Raw genomic sequence first — 18967 nt, 5'->3', positions numbered from 1 at the left:
CCGCTTTCAGCAATTAAACTTGTCGTTTGTCCGCATTCACGGCTCCAACAAAGTATTAAAATACGAGACGTCACAAGATAAATGGCAATGACGGTCCCGCTTCCTGCGCTGCAGTCGGCGGAAGCGAAGGCGCGCTTCCAATAAATTAAATGGGTGCGTCTGTGGCCTCACGGCTACGACTGCCGCCAAATAGAGTCAACTAAGGTATAAATTAATGAAAAGATAGGCAAACAATCCGCACAGAATGTTCAGAGCTGGTCCTAAGCAGGAAAACTGGCGCCAGCGCAACAAAACCATATTGCTATTCTGCCTGTCTTCTTGTCGCTCCCGTTTTGAGTTCATGCTTAGATTTATCTCATCCTCTGTACTTTGCAAGTGCTTCCGTTTGCATTGGTTTTCTTCTCCCGCAATTCAGGCAGAAGGCCAAACCTGTGCGAGCTAAAATGCGTGGGCTTTCACGAAGTGCACGATTCGTCTCGAGGGCTACTTTAATAAGGGCAAACTATCTTAGAGGGACGATAGCAATGCAGCAATTTAATCAATCCTTAAATTCCTTTCTATTTCCGATTACTAAAGAAGCAACTAGAGCTTTTCGCTGCTTCCCGTTGCTTCTTTTATGCTGACTTCTTGCAATGCGAAAGGTCGCGAGGCTTCTCCCACGCATATTTCTCAGGGCAGCGGCCGAAGTGGCCGTAAGCCGCCAACTCTTTGAAGAGCGGCTCCTGCAAAAACAAGAAAAAGAAAAAGGAGAAACTTTCGTGGAAAGCTTACAAGGCAAATAAAGGACAAACAACAGCACAGAAACACAGTTTCAAGCAGCACAGAGAAACACTTGGCTTTCAAAATAGAAGTGAGGAAAGATGGAACCCTCTCGAACAGAAGCGAGCTAAAAAAGAGATATCCGCATATACTATCCTCTCTACGTGAAATAATGAGTTGAACTCATTCAATAATTCATCAAATGTTTGAAACTTGGCAGGACTGTTCACCTTCAGACGCAGATCCCGCTGGATGACTCCTGGTCTGAAGTCGAAGTTCTCAGCGACAATTCGCAAGAGGCAGTCGTCCGTGTAGCCCTCAGCACAAGTGCCATAAGAGTCCACAAAAAGAGAAAGAGGGGCGGCAACGCCAATGGAGTACGAGACCTGAAGCACGAACAAGAAGACAAGACGCAGCAGTAAGAACTAGACAGCAACAAACATGAACAAACAGACCAAACAACACGGACAATACACAACAAATTCATAAACACTAAGTGACAGAATCCACGGAACCGCGAGGCCAGCAAATTGTTCGGAGAAAGTGGATTTCCCTCATTTGGCACTATTTGGTCAAAAATCAGAGACAGCGAAGTGTTCAAAGCAGCCCAATTCTTCATTTCAAGCCAAATTGAAACAACGAGACAAAGCAAATGGAGGCAAGTAGAGTCTCATGAATTTGACAAGACACTAAAGAAAAGGAAGGCGGCTTGCCGCGCACCTGCACAAGGCACCGTTTGCAGAGCCCGTTGGCCACCAAGGACTTGGCCGCCCAGCGCGCCGCATAAGCGGCACTTCTGTCAACTTTCGTGGAGTCTTTTCCGCTGAAAGCGCCGCCGCCGTGGGCCCCCCAACCCCCGTAAGTGTCTATGATGATCTTGCGGCCAGTGAGGCCCGCGTCGCCGTGGGGGCCCCCGATCACGAAGCGCCCAGAGGGATTCAAGTGGTAAATGGTGTTGTTGTCCAAATACTTTGCCGGCACAACGGGCTTTATCACGTGTTCCATTATATCCCTTCGCAGCTGCTCGTTCGCCACCTCCGGCGCGTGCTGAGTTGAAATCACTATTGTGTGCACTCGCACGGGCACCGGCACTCCCGACGTGTTGTCGTATTCAACAGTCACCTGAACAAACCAAGAGAAATATGCAAAACTGGCTTTTTATTATGGAAATAAAACCAAAAATTGGACAATTCGAAGCTTCTGCGCGCAAAACTAGCTCATTATGGTCGAAATAAAGCAGAAGCTCCGGAAGCTTCGGAGCTTCTGCACGCATTACTAGCTAATTATGACCGAAATCAAACAAAATTTCCGAAAATCTGAAACTTTTTGAAATAAAACACTGGCCACTGGACAGGAAAGCGAAGCAGCCGCGGTATTCACAAGAGGTGGGACTGAAGATCGAGATAAAGTGCTTTTGAATTATTCAATCACCTGTGTCTTTCCGTCTGGACGGATGTAAGGCAAGACCCCCGACTTGCGGACATCAGTGAGGCGTTTGCCCAAATTTGTTGCAAGAGAATGACTAAGAGGCATTAGCTCCGGAGTTTCATCACAAGCATAGCCGAACATGTGGCCCTGCAAGCAAAAAGCCAGAAAAAAAGACTAATATGCAGATCCGGCACAATTGCCTACACGCCACGCATCAATATAAATGCATTTGCACAATATAAGCACAATAAGCTTCATTTATTGCTGAAAAATTCATTATTTTGTTCCGAAATGTGCAGCAGCCCACTTGGTCCCCCGCTCCAATTTCCTCTATGTTTTTGTTCACATAGACAGCCTGTGCGATCTCTGGGCTTTGGTCTTCAATTGCAACCACAACCTTCATTGTTTTGTAGTCCAGCCCTTTGGATTCATCATCGTATCCGATGTCCTGCAGCAGCAGCACGAAAACTGCCACCAGTTGCAGCTAAAAGCTTCGCTGCTTGCTGTTCTTGAACAGCGGGCTGTTCTTGAACAACTTGTGCAGGAGAGGCTAGCTAGCGCTGCCCCTAAGTCCTCCTTGAGTTGCATTTAATATGAATAAGAGGGTAGAGTCTTAAGAGTGCACTTACCCTACAGGTTTCCCTGATGATCTTCTCGTAGTCGACATTCGCATTGGTGGTGATTTCGCCGAAGATCATCACCATGCCAGTCTTGGTGCATGTCTCGCATGCCACCTGCGGCGAGGCCGCATTAAAAGCCAAATAAATGAAAGTTAGGACACAAAGAAGCTCTGAATGGGAAAAAGGCCGCTTGATCTGCTGCTGCTGCGGGAAGCTTCGTGACCACTGTGCGTGTGTGTCTGTGACCACTGGAAGCTGAGGGCGCCTGCGGGTTTGCCGGCAGCGCATTTCTACGCATTTAAGAACTCACTTTGCTGTTTGGGTCCTCTGCAAGGCAAGCATCCAGAATTGCGTCTGAAACTTGATCGCACAGCTTGTCTGGGTGGCCTTCGTTGACACTCTCCGAGGTGAAGAGGAAGCGGCCGGGCGTGGTGACGATGGCGGGGTGCGTCATTTTAAATGGATTTCAAAAATAAAGACAAAGTAGTAAACATGCAACGATAATCCGCCAAATTTAATAAAGTCCTGAGAGAAAGAAAAGGCAGAAACACCACCAACAGGACAACCAGCTGGCCGCCAGACTCACCGCCAGAGCAGCGCAACTCACAGCGAGCCACCCAAACTGCTGCCGTCACGCCAGAACTGAGCGAGCGCTAGCGAAATAAATTTCCACTTAAACTGATGCAATAGCGAAGATGCGTCAAGTTAATTTAATTTTTGAGGCCAGACAGAACATATTGGAAGGTATTATTCCCCGCGGCGCTTGTCCCATACTTCCACTGTCGCCACTTCCACATCAGCCGCTCATTAGCCGTCTAGCTGCACTGGAAGTCATGCTCTTTTACGCTTTAATCAGTTTCAATTACATTTGAAACATAAAAACTAGAAGCAATAGGACTTATTGCCGTTGCCGGCCCCAACCGTGCTGCGGGGTTTTCGCACGTGCAGCAGATCTGTGGAAGGCGCAGCACTGGAAACCTCAAGCGGACGCCACAATGCAGAATGCAAAAACTCGAAACCACAGACTTAACGAAAGAGAAATTCCTCGCAAACGAAAAATATTTCTGCACGGCGTTTTTACCTGAGCCGACTGCGAGCTGAGGGGGAAAGATTCCACGAAAGCCAAGCAGCCACGCCAACAACTAGAGCAAGTTGAACTTCTGCGTCAAGACAGCCTACAAACTGCAGAAGATAAACTCAACGGCTGTGGCGAAGGGTTCAAAGCTTAGCTTTTAAGGTTTCGGAGCGTTTGGCCATCGTGGGGCTGACGGCCTGCGGGGCTTGGGGGTCAGTGTGGGTCGCGGGCATTCCTGTGTGCCGCCCTTTGAATAGACAATTATCTCCAGCCTTTTTACTTTGTGTTTTCATTTTGTCAGAGCAAAACTAGATCCGATTTTTTTAAGCAGAAACGAACGGGGGGACGGGAACGCGGGAGCTTTCTTATCCCACCCCGCAGTTGCGCTGTTCCTTCAACGTGTCTACAGCATGGCTTCGTTTCGAGGTGGTGGTTTGAAGAAGAAAAACCACTTCATTTCTTCTTTCTTTTTTCTAAATGCTTCCGTAGTTGGGTGCCACGCTTGTCCGCCCCCTCTGCGGTCGGAAAATGGGAACTTCTGCTCTTCGAAGCTCTCCCAAGGCTTCATGGGTCACCTAGTCCTTGCTGGCAACTAGCACGGAATGTCTGTAACGCTACAGGGTTTGGAGCTGCTGAGTTTTTACTGTGTTTGATAAGTAGAAGATCTTGAAATCTAGAGCTGAGCACCACCAAAATGCCAACTAGCAACAGAAAAACACTGACTAAAGGGAGCCATCAAAAGATGGCCCCAGCAAAGGCCCCCCAAATCTATAACAACTTGGAGGAGATCCAGACTCCGCCATACGCTAAATTGTGGGGATTCGCAAGATTTGCCAAACAGCATCTTGCGCTCACTTACAGCCACATAGAGGCTCATTCATTTCAAGTCTGGCTCTGCGGCCGTGCAGAGTGACCAGACCTCCAAAGGATCTTTTCAAGGTTTCCAACGACTTCAAAAGCTGCCTGTCCAATCATATATGCATCGTAGACAGAAATTTCACTTTTGCTGTAGATATTAGCTCTTCTGCACTGAGTATTATTCCTGCTTTCATGGTTTCCGTGCTGGTGGCAGATAAAGCCACATTCTGCAGCATTTCGAACACCGGGCTTGTGTTCAAAAGTCTTTGTAAGGCCGTCATGAGTGAGGATGCCTTTGGATGCATTCTCTGAATGTAGTTAAGAGCTGCATTTCGCAATGCAAGCCTGGGAAGTAGCGGCCGCGCAGGACCTTCCCCCTCGCCTGCCAACTTAAGCAACCCCAGAAGCCTCCAGCCCTTCTTTTCTGTTTCAACAGTGGCTAAAACATCTCCAAGGCAACAAATTAGCTACTACAACCCCAGCGTGGGCATTTCCTCTTCACGTCTGCTTGTTTGTTGCCATTATATTAGCAGCACTGCTAAGTACAGCCCTCTTTCGTTTATGATTTTATAAGGTGCAGCAGTAATTGTCAGTGTCCACAAACAGGGGATTTAAAAGGCCATTCTTCAGTCATGTTCCTTAAGGGAGGCTGTTTGCCTTCAAGTTTCGCTCTGAGGTCTTGACCCTCATAAGTGCAATTTCAGGAAAAATTAAACTAAAAAGCGTAAGAGTCTTTCAAGATGCAAATCTGAATGCAAATGGAGATCTGAATTTAGATAAAATCTAAATTTGGATTTCTGACAAACTAGCCTTTAGACGGAAGAGGCGCCTTTCTACTGAAACCTTTCAGCGGCAAGGAGAATCCCAGCAACTGAGGGCAGCAGCGGACAAAACAGTGCTGCAGTTTAGCTTTTAAAACAAAAGTAATTTACCATGCAGCATCTTTTCTTATTAAAAGTGCTGAGAAGTTCCTGATGGCGGCAGTTTTCTTCCGAAGCCACGCAGTCACCGTGACAAAGTGTACAGCTAACGGGAAGTTTCAATAAAAAGAAAAGTGAAAAAGAACTCAAAAGTGCTAGCCATTAGAGTGAGACAGTAGACACGGAAAATAAATAAGAGAAGCTACGATCACACTGCAGCAACTGCAATTGCACTCAAACCTTGAGCAGCAGAAGGTGCAGCAGCAGCAATTGCTGCCTGCGGGCACTCTGGAACCCTCTGAGGAGTCAGCCTTGACAAATACAGCTGTCTTTTTGCTCCAAAAGGCATTTCCTTGCCTTAAAACTTCATTATACTTTTCCCGAAGTCTCCAGTGGCTGGAGCTGTGCTGCGTAGCGCTCCTACTCTTGTGACAGAAACAAAAGAAAGACGAAAATTAAATTGTCTGAAGTCGAATTTTAGAGGGCTTCAGTGAGCATATAACTGGCCCCAATCGACAGCAGTCCACATAAAGCGAGAATTGGTTTAGATTCAGATTTCTTTTAAGTAAAGACAAACAGCTCAAAGCAGATCTTGCCGAAGACAAAGTCTACTACTTCATTTGGTTCCCAAACAGGACACCAGCGCTGTGTTGGGGAAATTAGGGGGCACTTCCTCTTTGTTTACAACTCACATTTTGTTTGACTTTCTTCCTCTTTTCTGTTCTCGTCTCTTATTTGATTCTTTTGTTTGATAAATCAAAGCTTTGAGTGCAGCAGTGGCCTAGAAGTAACAGCAGGATACCAAAGTTTTTATTCTAGCCACGCAAATTGCTTACAAAAATGCTGTAGGTGAAACGGCAAAAGCCGCAGCACCTCACGGAGGAGACTTTGAGAGGCCTCAGTAGCACAGACGTTTTGAAAAATAGGGGAAAAAAGAAAGTCAAAAGCGTAGCAAGTGCATAAAGAGGTGTTGAATTTGAGGAATGTAGATATCAACTCGGCGAGCTGCAACGGCCACCGCCGCTCCAGCTGCGTTTTCCGCTGCACTTTACTCACAAAAGAGGTACAAACTGATGTAATAATGCCTTAATAACAAAAAATGGAGCGATTAAGTGCAAAAACAGCCAACTAAAAAGGAAAGGAGGCCAGACAAGTTCGTTCAGCGTAGAGTGTTTGATACCACTCACGAGCTGCTGCAGAAACGGAAGAAAATCTACAGTCTGAGGCGAATAAATTAGACCATGCGTTTACAAAGTCCAACGAGGGAGAATCAAGTGTTTTTGCAGTCCATTTTTGAGCCTTCTCTACTTTTAAGGAGATGGCCATGCGACGCTGACCCTTTCCGGAGAGCAAGGAAACGCCCGTTAGCCCCCAAAACATTCAGTGCTCCTATTAAGAAAAGTCAAATAAAAATAAAGAGTATCTTTAATGGAGTTGCTCATTAAATTTTGCACATTTCAGCCTTGTTCAGCCGCTCAGTGGTGAATGCCTCTGTAATCCCCCGCGCAATTTTCGGTGAGGCAATGCGTAACGATCCAGCTCTCCCGGTTTTTCCAGCTCAGTGTGAATAAAATGAAGTTAATTTAATTAATCATTAGATTTTTTCTGTTTATTTTAATGGCGAATTAGCCGCTCATGAGGCTGCTGAGCGCAGACTGACACCATTCGGGTCTTCGGAAGGATACCGCTCACAGCCGCACCTTACCAGTGGTCTTTTTGTTTTGTCTTTGGCAAAGCGGATACGGCGTAAGAAACACAGTTTTCTTTGTCTTTTGTTGTGTTTATGTGTCCTGGCTGTGTCACAAATTTACTTTTTTTCCAAGAGGCTCTCCTTTTCGCTTTTTTCTTGCTACAGGGGAGCGCAGCCGAGGGAATGGACCGCAGCTGACGCGCGAGCTTGCAGGTGGTGTTGAAACACTGCATGACTTTCTGCTTCTTAGATCTTCAGTGTTTCTAATTTTGTGAATTGTTTTTTTCGCCTTTCCTCCGCCTCTAAGAATAGTCCTCAGCACCTGTGGTGATGGACTAGCAAGGCGTTGCTGTTGGCGCGGTGTTTCCTCGTGATTGTTTGCGTCATTCTTGTTGACTTTTGGCATTGAAACCGATTTGTTTATTAATGGGCAACTTTTTTCTGCCCTCATAGAGGGATTTTAGCCCTCTCGAGCAGCCGCCGTCCCGGCGCAGAGTTCAACTTTCTTTTCTGACGCGGGCAGCAGCCCTTCAGCAGGCCCTCTGCACCTTTACCTTCTCGCGGTTCGCCAATGAGCAGCTCTGGGCAGGCCCGCTCAGGGCCTTCTGGGGCTGCTGGAGTCCGGGGTGCGCAGCAGCAGGCACGGGAGCAGCAGCAGCGGAAGCCTGAGCAGCAGCAGCAGCAGCAGAAAGCTGAGGAGCAGCAGCAGCAGCTGGCGACGCGCGCAAAGGACTTCGCAGACCCCAAAGATGACTGCAAAGGAGACGCGTCGTGGATGGCTCCCTTTTTCGGGTCTCCAAGTTCGCTGCGTTTGGCGCTGCACGTTTTTGCCGAGAGGTCAGGGGGGGGCCACTCTGTGATGGACTGCCGCCTCTTTGGCCGCAACAAAGTCGAAACTTGCAAGTGGAACGGCTGGGGCTACTGCGACACTTACGTGTCCATGTCGAGCGCCTCAATGATTCGCCTTCACGGCTCCCGGTCAGCAGTGCCACACAGCAGCAGCAGCAGCAGCAGCAGCAGAAAGTGCTGCTGCTGCTGCTGCTCCTCCATGGCGAACAAAGTGGCTTTTTTGCAGCCATTGCTGCTGCTTCAATGTGTTGCTGCCTCTCTGCAGATACTCCCTCTGCGGCGTGGACATGGGCCACTGGCACGAATTCATGGAGTCCATTCCGGGCATAGAGTTTGCCTTCAGTTCGCCAGCTCAAGACACTCTTGTGATACCCCCGCAGCGGGTTTACAACGAAGCCTTTATTAAGGAGCTGCAGCAGCTGGTACTTTTTAGTGATTGTTAGAGAGGCTCAGGGATACAGCAGAAGTGCACTGGCTAGGAGAAGCTCAAGCCGCAGCAGCAACTCCTCCACTTAAGCCGTTTTCACTTTTTACAGGTTTAATTTGAAAAGAAATGTTTAATTAATGAGAAGTATTCTGTACAACTTGAAAGAAATAAATGTCCAGTTCAAGATGGCCTTGTAGGACTCAGTTGCACTCACACCACCTGCTGCTGTTCCGATCCACATAGACATGAGTTTTCTGTGGGCAGATATGCAACACGTAGCTGCTAAATAGCCTTTTTGCTGCCTCATTAGTTAAGCCTTAGTGAAAGTGGCAGCAGCAAGTGGCAGCAGCAAGCGGCAGCAGCAAGAGGCAGCAGCAAGAGGCAGCAGCAAGTGGCAGCAGCAGCGCGTGCACCCGAAAGCTGCTGCTGCAGGCTCCTGAAATTGAAGTGGCGAACTCTGAAAAAGAGCGGCTTTTCCATGGCCACGGACACACCTGCAACGAGATCTTCGAGTTGAGATACGGGACTGTGGCGAGGCTGCCCGACGTGGTGTTGTATCCGAAGGAACACAAGGTGCCTTCACTTCTGCTGCTGCTGCTGCTGCTGCTGCTGCTTTGTTTCGGTTTCCCCGAAGCTGCTGCTCTCCTTTGCGCCTCCGTCAGCCCTGCTGCTGCCTCTGCCTTGTGGCTGCGTCTATTTTTCGCTGCTTCTGCCTTCCATGGGCTTTTGTCTTTGTTTCTGCCGCTGTTTCCACTCCTTTGCTTTCTTTCTACGAGCCTTCGTTCCCCCGTGGATTCCCCCTTTGCCCGTGTTCTCGTGCTTCTGCCTGTGCTGCATGCGCTGCATCCCCCGAATCCGCTGCATGCGCTGCATGCGCTGCATCCCCCGAATCCGCTGCATGCGCTGCATGCGCTGCATGCGGTGCATGCGTGTTTGTGGGGCTTTGGACTGCGCAGGACGTGGAGGCCATTGTGGAGTGCGCTTCCCGGCATAATGTTTGCTTGATTCCGTTTGGGGGTGGGACTTCGGTGACTTTGGGGGTGGCAGTGCCTGTGTCTGAAAGCCGCATGGTGGCGACAGTGTCTTTGGCTTTTATGCAACGAATTCTTTTTCTTGACAAAGACGCTTTGCTCATGTGGGTAGAGGCGGGGGCCGTGGGCGCTTCCCTCGAAGAAAGGCTCCGCAGGCACGGGGTCACTCTGGGCCACGAGCCCGACAGCATGGAGTTCAGCACTGTGGGCGGCTGGGTGGCCACCAGGGCCTCAGGTGAGAACCACACAGCTAGCTAGCTAGCTAGCTAGCTAGCTAGCCAGCTGCCTGAACAGCTAGCTAGAAGGCTGCTGGCCGTTCTCCCCTGCCTAGCTGGCGCGTTCAGGAGCCTGGTGGCAACAGAAACTCCAACACTAGGTGGAGAGTTAAAAAGTAGGGATATGAAGGCGCTGAGAAAACATCTCTCGCAATTGTTTTAATTATTTTTTGTTTCAAGGCATGAAAAAGAACCGCTATGGCAACATAGAGGACATGGTGGTGGACGTGGTGGTAGTCACCTCGAAGGGCAGTTTAAACCAGCAGCAATCCGCGCCTCGGGTTTCCTCGGGCCCTTCTCTGCAGCAGCTGATGTTGGGTAGTGAAGGGACTTTAGGCATTATCACGCAGGTGCTGCTGAAGGTCAAGTTGCTGCCCGAGGTGAGAAGAAACAGACCACTGGTCCAAAATGACCATTGTCTGGGCTGCTGCGCTGCCTTCTGCTGAAATGAGGGATAGCCCGTGCTGCTGTGCTGAAGAGCTAAGCAGCAACAGAAATAATTCATAGAGCTTAGTCGCAATGGCAGAAACGCCTGCATTACGCAGGCGCCAGATTAGCTTTGCTTGCATTAGAAGGCTCACACACGCATTTCGTTCCCGTACTTGGAGTAGGACCCCAGGCCCTTATTCCAATCCGTGTGACCAGTGGACCTCTCTGCATTTAGTGGAATCTCTTGATTAATTCATGTTAATTGGGTGTCGTGTGTTTGTTTTCTATGGGGGCTGCACAGTGCAAGGCCTACGGCTGCCTCGCCTTCCCTACCTTTACTGCTGGCGTTCACTTTTTACGACATGTCGCTTTGGACAATTTACAGCCAGCCAGTATTCGTCTGATGGACAAGACGCAGACGCAGTGCGGCTCCCTTTTCAGGGTGTCACCCCCAGGTATATTTCGACTAGTTCATTGGCTCGGCATGTCCCATGGGTTTGATTTGCTGTGTGGTTGCTGCGGCGCACATTTAAAGTACTTAGTCACAAACTTAATCGTATTTGTCTGCTTCTTTTCATGTAGTTCATGCACAACTTGTTCATTCTTGCCCGTGATCAAATCTCAGGGACTTGCGTCTCGTTGGGGTGCAGCGTGTTTCTTTGTAATAATACCCATTTAAATACCAAATATATTTTTCTTTATTCCCGCCCTGCTCATGGCTTTCAGCAACACCGTGTTCTGTTCTCACAGGGGGTCCCCCGTTGAAGGAGCTGTTGGCCGACCGCCTCAAGAAATTTTACCTGAACAAGATCAAGGGGTGGAAGGAAGAAGACCTGTGCGGCTGCACTCTCGTTTTCGAGGGCACCACAGAGGAAGTAAATACACAGCGAAGCAACATATATAAAGCTGCGAAACTTTACGGAGCCCTTCCGGCCGGGAGCAGCAACGGGGAGAGAGGATACCAAATGACTTTCTTAATTGCATATTTGAGGTGATCCCACTCCCCTGTCACCTCTTATTGAGATACTATTCAAAACAGAAGAAAAAAACAACTTATGATAATCTTATACCGAAATACATGCTTTCAGAGGTGCACGGACAACCTCAAAGGCAAATGCAGTAATGCTTGCGGGCATATGTGCGAATACAACATCTCTGTTCATTTTGAATGCACAAGAAGAAGGTTTTTATGTCTGTCTCAGGGACTTCATCATGGAACATCACTGGATTGTTGAATCTTTCGAGGCCTCCATGGCGTGGCCAGTGGTGTTGGTTTGCTACCAGAGGGTTAAGGATAGAATAAAAAGTGACTGTTCCCGCCTCGGCATTAAATACCCGCCTTTGGTTATGGTGCGACTCACACAAGTTTACGACGGAGGCGCCGTTTTGTACTTTTATTTTGGCTTCAACTGGGCAGGGCTCAGGGAACCCATAAAGGTGAGTGGGTGCATTCTTTCAAATTGAAGTTGTAGAAGCAGATGCGACAATGCATTTGAATAAAGCTGACTATCTAAGCACTATCATTTATAGTTTGTCTATTTTGCGTTGCTTTGTTCTGCTTGCGCTGTGAATGGCCCTTTTGTTGCTGCTGCTGCTGCTTGCTGCTCCTCTTGCAGGTCTTCAGTGAAGTCGAACACAATGCGCGCCAAGTCATTCTGGACTGCAAAGGATCGATTTCTCACCACCATGGTGTTGGGAAGCTGAGGAAAGAGTTCATGGCCAAAGCAGTCGGCAAAACCGGTAAAAACGAAGCTCGAGAGCTGCACTTTGAACAAAACAGAAACCTTACAACGGAAACCTTACAGCGCGGCCTTGTTTGCTGCCTTGCTGCTGCATTGTCCTTGCGTATTCTGTCTTAATCCGTTTATTTGCTGTTTTGTTTTCCGTTTCGCGTCCACTTTCGGTATTTCTGCAGGGATGGAACTCCTGCGCGCCACCAAGGGCGCCGTCGACCCGCAGAACATTTTCGGCAACGGCAATATGATCTAAGGGCGTTAGAACCCGAGAAGTTGACTTTTTACTAACGCATTATGCCAAAGCAGATGGATCATTTCAACTTGCAAGTTTAAATGAGGGCCTAAAGGGAGGGCTACTTACTGCTTGCTGACGCAGTTGAGCAGCAGCGGGAAAGGAGCAGAAAGCAGCAGAAAGTCCACCAAACGACACTGTATTTGAACAAGTGATGCTTCTGCTTTTTCTTTTTTTTGTTTGAGCTTTTTTGAGGTTAACTCGGAGCCAGTTTGTGGCGCATGAGGGCAATTATATACTCTTCTGAGAGGCGACGGTGCAGGGAACGAGCGGCGTGTGCAATTTCACCACAATGAGCCGCCAATGGAAGACTAGAAAGATTAGAACTAGCTTACATATTGGCACGCAAATATTTAGTAAAACTAAATGGAAATAGACAAGTTTAAGCGCTGCTTTAGTCAGCCGATTCCTCCCGAAATCTTGTGCTCGCCCGCGAGTTCACAGCGGGCTGGCTGATCTTCATATACATCTAGCCTCATGTTTACCCCTTTTGTTCCTCCGACAACAAATGGAAAAGTCAGTTTAAGACATATAGAGGCACTTTACTATTGCCGCTGCACAAACTTGCAACATTGCAGAGTTTGCCCAGGGCGCCCAGAGCGGTCGGCAGCAACGACAAAGCCGGGATCCTATGGAAGGAATCGACACGAGGGTGTGAAGGTGGAAATTTGCAGATAAATTTTAATAATAAAACAGAGAATGTCACAATATTTTGCTTCGCAAGGGGAATATTGCATGCATTCACTGCACTAGAGGGGCCCCAGTGACAACAGCGGGCTGGAGAACTCTTGGGCGTAATTCTGCAATGCGGAGGCCTGTGCTGCGGGTTTGAACGCTGCGGACAATACAATACAGTGATTGATGCATTTTATTTTCGAGACAAGAGCGTTAATTCTTGAGAGGAGGCTTAGATTAGGGCTGTAGCGAATATATTGCAGGTTCGCCGGCGCCGAGTGTTGGGCGTGGAGCCGAAACAGCGCGAATTCGCGTTTTCCCGTGTGATCCTTTCAGCTTCGAAAGTATGGCGCAGCACTTGGCCCTCTCCAGCGCTGCTGCAGTCCTCGGCTGCGGCATGTACGGCTATTTGCGGGCAGGATCAGCAGCTTCTCTTGCAGGAGGAGCTGCTCTTTGCTGCGCCTTTGCCGTCTCGGGCCTGGCCATTCAGAAAACGGACCACATTGGCTTTGCCAGCATCGCCGCTGCAGCTTCGGGCGCCGCCTGCACCGCCATAGGCGCGAGGAGGTGGTGTCGGGTGCGCATGCAGCAGCAGCAAGCCGTCAACATTTTCTTGAATTTTTGCAAACAAACTAATAAATATATAATAAAACAATAAATGTTCGAGTTTGTGCATGTTTTAAAGCGCCAAACGCCGTTTTTTCACGAAAAACGAAGACAGCTTTCCTTTTGCTGCTGCTGCTTTCTGCAGGCGTCCAGGAAAGTCGCTCCTCTACTTCTGCTGACTATTGGAGTCACGAATGTTGCATATTACTCAATGAAGGCCTGGGAGTTCCGGGAGAATCTGTGAAGTTGGAAAATTGATTTGATTGCGCTGCTTTGCAGATCCTTTCTTGCAGCTCCTCTGCATTCCTTATCTTTTTGAAATTCCTTTCTGGGTTGGTGGCTCATCCGTGTCTTTTCTGAAATGTGCATTTCTGAAATGATTCAAGCCAATGGTGAATGCAGAGCTCAGTGCCGCCTGCCCATTCGCGGGGTCACTGGGCGAATTTTATTCGCGATTCAACAGTTCAGTGACTTCCTTTGCTGGATTTAACTCAAGTTGCTGCACTTTACTTCGATTTTGCAAAGGAATTTCTACTTTGCTTCGTTTTTGCTGCCAAATTCCCCCCAAACAAGCCCCTGCCTCCCAGGGGCCGCCTCGCGAGCCTCTAGCGATCCTTTCCATTTCAACTCTTCTTTAACCTCTCTGCCGATTTCAAGTTACTTCTAAATGTCATTAGTTGCCTTGCAAAAGAATTTTCCGGCTTTTCCCCGATTAGCAAAAGTTTTCAACTCAAATTCAAGAATTCAACTATGAGCAGCGCCAGTTTCCAGCCGCAACGCTCACTGCACAAAGAGTAAACAAGGGTACATACACTCCATTTGTTTTTGCATAAAAATGTAAAACATTTTCTGCATTTTGTTTGTTTTTGCAAAAACTTGAACTGCGGGAGCCTCTCCTTTATCAAACTAGAAAGCGCAGGTTTGCTGCAAGATGCAGTTTTGAATTTGTTTGCAAACAAACTCAGCCCTGAAGCAAACTTGGCCCGAAGGCTTCTTGCCTAAACAAAGGGCATTGCAAAAGTCACTTTCCGTTTGTTAATTGTGTCGAAAGTAAGCAAACCTGACGAAGCACCCACCCATCTGTGCTGTCTGTACAGTGCTGCTGCAGCCGCTGCTGCAGCAGCTGCTGCAGCGCTGCTGCAGCTGCTGCTGCAGCGGCTGCCGCTGCCGCTGCTGCAGCGCCGCTGCTGCAGCGCCGCTGCTGCAGCGCCGCCGTAGCCGCTGCTGCAGCCGCTGCTGCAGCCGCGGCTGCAGGAAACGCAACTTGAACTCAAATCAACTTCTGCTGCCCCGCCCCTGGCGGCCGCTGCTGCTGCTGCTGCTGCTTCAGCCAGCCCCCAGCAGCGTGGCTTTCTTTGCACGCAGCCAGCCCGTTAAGCTGCCAGCTGTGGGGCCATTAATGGCAAGTGGGGCCTCTTCTCTGGCTAGAAAGCTGCAGCAGGGCCCCACGGGCGCCGCCGCCACCGCCGCCGCGGCAGCAGCAGCAGCAGCAGCAGCAGCAGCAGCAGCAGCCCGCGCAGCTCTGGAGGCCCCCAGCTGCCCGCAGCGGGAGAAGCAAACAGCCAACCAGCAGCAGCAGCGCCGGGAGCTTCCTGAGACTAAACAAGAGACTTCAGCTCAAGTTCTTTTGCAACTGGAGAAGAAGGAACTGTGCAAGCCCGAGTGGGCCCCTCGGGAGCAGCATTTGCTGCGCCTTGTTGAGAAAGGGGCGGCAGAGAAGGTGCCACATAAGGCTCTGCAAACAACGCAGCAGCAGCAGCAGCAGCAGCAGCAGCAGCAGCTGCAGCAGAGGCTCCGGGCACCAGCAGCAGCCTCTGCAGCGCAGGCCCCGGGAAGCAGCAGCAGCAGCTGCAGCACAGGCCCCGGGCAGCAGCCGCTGCAGCACGGGGCCTGGGCAGCAGCAGCAGCCGCTGCAGCACAGGCTCCCTGCAGCAGCAGCAGCAGCAGCAGCAGCAGCACTGGGGAGTCTCACCTGGGGGCTCGTCGTAGAGCGGGGGCCCCTGGGGCCTCCCCAGAACCTGCACAGTGCGGGAGTCCAGCTCGACAGGGGCCGCGCGCCCCACAGCTATGACTGTGGGGCCCGGGGGCCCCGAGGGGGGGCCCCCGGGGGCCCCCCCCTCCGGATTGACGCGTTCGTATTCATCTCCAAGTCCAGAAAGGAGCGGCAGCCTCGAGACTTGCATTGTGTCGTCTGCGCAGCACGAAGCGCCGCAGCAGCAGCAGCAAAACGAGGGCTTCCAGCAGCACAGGGGCAGCAGCAGACCTGCTGCAGCGCAGCAGCAGCCCAGCTGCAGCGCGGCAGCAGACGCAGGCCGGCAGCAGCCCGGCAGCAGCGCAGCAGCAGCCCAGCAACCGCCGTGCAGCACCAGCGCAGCAGCAGCCCAGCAACCGCCGTGCAGCAGCAGCGCAGCAGCAGCAGCGCAGCAGCAGCAGCGCAGCAGCAGCAGCGCAGCAGCAGCAGCGCAGCAGCAGCGGCCGACCTATGCGGAGGACGAAGGAAGAAATGCAGCTTTTGTGTCGGAGTTTGAAAGCGATGAAGTCCGCGAGGAAGATCGCGAGAATGGCGAGGCCGACGGGGCCGGAAATGTAGAAGAAGTTGTGGGTGACTTTGCGTTCAATCCAGTTGAGAGCGTAGAAAAACCTGTAAGTTCCCAAAACTAAAACGTAAGAAGTCAACAACTTGTCGCCGTTTTCGGGATCGCGGTAACAAAAAATGAACTGCGGGAGCATGGCGAAGCCCTGCGCGCACGCGGCACGGGGTGTACGTACACCTCAACTTGCACGCGCGGAAAGCTGAACGCGCGGAAAGCTGCGGAAAGCTGCGGAATCCGCGGGAAACTTGAAATAAAAACATCAAATTTCCGCTTTTTTCAATAAATACCTGCAAATAATGCGAAATAATCCACAAATACTGCAGCAAAACTTCAAAGTTCGACCCCGGCTTCGGCTGGTCCAGCAGGAAGTTGAGGGTCCCCAGCAAAACGGACAACACGCACAAGACCGGCAGCGAACAAGAGTCTTTTCTTCTTTCCCAAGACTGCCGCAGCCAGAAAATCGAAAGCACCAGCACCAAAGAGCTCGCCATGTAGAAGAACTTCAGCGCCTGCCACCGCAGCAGCAGCAGACACAGCCCCAGCAGCAGCCCTGCAGCAGCAGCAGCTGCAGCAACGGCTTTCCGACAAGTCCCTTTTCTCCCTTAGTCTTGCACACACTCAACTCTACCCTCCGCAGCAAAAGCAGCAGCAGCAGCAAAGCAGCAGCAGCAAAGCAGCAGCAGCAGCAAAGCAGCAGCGCGGGAAAAAGAAATTCGAGCCTCTGTTTGCTGCTCTTTGTGCAGAAAGCTGCAAAGACTTCTTTCTCAGACTTCGGGGCTTCGTCTTGCTGACCCGCTGCGCAGCGCACGGAGCCACGCAGCAGCAGCAGCAGGGCAAACGCGCAGCAGCAGCAGCAGGAAAAACGCGCAGCAGCAGCAGCAGCAGCAGCAGCAGCAGCAGCACCTTGATCCAGTGGTTGGGATGGTCGGTGAAGAAGCTGTCGAAGTAGCGGAACCAGTAGACGAGCAGGAAGAGAATTTGCGTTTTGACGCTGAGTCCTTTGAAGCCCCTGTTGGAGATCAGCAAGTCCAGCAGCAGCACGAAGCTGGCGCAGTGGAAGAACTCCCCCAAGGCCACCCAAATGGTCACCAGGGGCTCGTAGAGCTGCTGCAGAATGAACAGCACGGCCAGCGCAATGAGCGCGAGCCAGCGCAGCGTGAGGTGCAGCATTTTGCTGCAGCGCGACGGCCACACAAGACAGCGCACAGCAGCAGCAGCAGCAGCAGCAGCAGCGGAGGCCCCCGTGGTCTTGCTGCGGCTCCCTAGCTGGCCGGGCCACCCATTGCAGCAGCAACGCGCGCGGAAACGCCCTCAGCGCGCTGCTGCTGCTGCAGAAGGCCGGCGAAAAGGCCGCTCGCTGCAGCAGCAGGGCTCGCCGTCCACGCGGGGCAACGCAGACGCTCCAAATAACTGCAGCAGAGACCCTCCGCTCTCCTCTTGTCCGTTTAAATCTGCAAAAGATTTGCGTCAAACCTAAAAAAGAACACCGGCGGCTCCGGGCCACCGCACTCGCCCAGACGGCCAGCAGCCCGCTGGGGCTGTCTGTCGCTGCTGTCGGCAGGCGGCGCTGCTGCGGGCCCGAAAACTGCGACACATCCGCTTAAAAGTTCAAAATTTGTTGTTTAAATTTGAAATGGACGGAGAAAAAACTTGCAACTCTTTCGGAGGTGCCGCAGTGGCCAGTTCTGCACGTCTGCACGATGCGCATACACCCCAGAGCAGCAGCAACCTGCGCGCCGATCTGCCGCCAGCAGCCAATTCCTGCGCCTCTTTTTGTTGCCTTCCAGCTTCAATGTTATTTTTTTGCAAATCCCTGCAAAACTGGCGCCAGAGAGCGCTCTTTAGTTGAAGAAGGAACTCGGATCCCGGCACGCTGCGTGCAGCTGCAGCGGGGTGGAGATACACCGCACTGACATCACTTCCAACTCCACTGCAAAGCCACTCACACAAAACAAACTTTTCAACGCAACTTCAAAAGCCACTCCCTTTGCGGCATCCCGCTAGGGGAACCCGCAGCAACCCTGAGCTAATCAGCCCAGCGAAGCCCTCAACAGAGGCCTACATGTTGAGAAACAAACGAATTAGTCCAGAAAGCACAGCCAAAAAGGCCAAGTAGTGCTGCTTTGAATACTAAAGAATAAAAATATATCTATTTTAGGCCATTGAGGCCACTGGAGGTTGCATTGGTTTCGGCGAATTGCGTGAAACAGTGAATGCATCTTCAGTGTACATACAGCACTAAAAACGGGCATTTCAACGTAAATTGCCCCTCATTTGTGTCTTCTTTGGCTTCTTTGTTTGCCACTTCTGAAACTGCAAGACAGTTCAATAATGCGGAAAGCGATAATAGTAATAATATTAAAAGGCAAAAGCCACCAAGCCACGGCGCTGTGCTGCTAGCCACTCCTAGCTGGCTAGCCACACTGGTAGCTAGCTGCCCTGGGCTAGCTAGCTACAGCCATTTGTGGCCCTGTGGCCTCATTGAGTTTAAATGAATGCCCACAAACACTTCATAATGGCAAATTCGGCCAAAGGCAGCTCATACTGAAATAAACCCTAAACCCCAAACCCTAAACCCTAGACCCTGGGGACAGAAACACTGCCACCTGTACCTGCGCTGCGCAGGGCAGTCCCGCCGCAGGCCACATTTGCTGCTGTGCTGCAGCCTTGCTGCAGCTTTGCTGCAACTTTGCTGCAGCTTTG

General features: G+C 50.7%; 3 protein-coding genes across 3 annotated transcripts; 2 read left to right on the top strand and 1 right to left on the bottom strand.

Annotated features, from left to right (window-relative positions):
• Positions 1 to 614: 614 nt before the first annotated feature.
• Positions 615 to 3261, bottom strand: ENH_00074230 (S-adenosylmethionine synthetase, putative; the record flags this gene model as incomplete). The annotated part of the gene is made up of 7 exons (XM_013582785.1): positions 615 to 722; positions 990 to 1145; positions 1480 to 1881; positions 2191 to 2334; positions 2495 to 2635; positions 2817 to 2921; positions 3118 to 3261. 7 exons carry the CDS (start codon positions 3259 to 3261, stop codon positions 615 to 617), a joined length of 1200 nt encoding a protein of 399 aa, XP_013438239.1.
• A 4660-nt stretch (positions 3262 to 7921) lies between these two features.
• Positions 7922 to 12350, top strand: ENH_00074220 (D-lactate dehydrogenase, related; the record flags this gene model as incomplete). Its single annotated transcript, XM_013582784.1, has 10 exons — positions 7922 to 8328; positions 8465 to 8621; positions 9059 to 9199; positions 9583 to 9892; positions 10113 to 10312; positions 10747 to 10816; positions 11112 to 11352; positions 11564 to 11798; positions 11978 to 12101; positions 12277 to 12350. 10 exons carry the CDS (start codon positions 7922 to 7924, stop codon positions 12348 to 12350), a joined length of 1959 nt encoding a protein of 652 aa, XP_013438238.1.
• A 1060-nt stretch (positions 12351 to 13410) lies between these two features.
• ENH_00074210 (hypothetical protein, conserved) lies at positions 13411 to 17530 on the top strand (the record flags this gene model as incomplete). Its single annotated transcript, XM_013582783.1, has 4 exons — positions 13411 to 13641; positions 15001 to 15695; positions 15821 to 16313; positions 17033 to 17530. 4 exons carry the CDS (start codon positions 13411 to 13413, stop codon positions 17528 to 17530), a joined length of 1917 nt encoding a protein of 638 aa, XP_013438237.1.
• Positions 17531 to 18967: the final 1437 nt, after the last annotated feature.

The sequence above is a fragment of the Eimeria necatrix genome, genomic scaffold, assembly GCF_000499385.1.
Source record: "Eimeria necatrix Houghton genomic scaffold, Enh_scaff74, whole genome shotgun sequence".
Classification (NCBI taxonomy): domain Eukaryota; phylum Apicomplexa; class Conoidasida; order Eucoccidiorida; family Eimeriidae; genus Eimeria; species Eimeria necatrix.
This window is presented reverse-complemented; position numbering and strand designations above follow the sequence as displayed.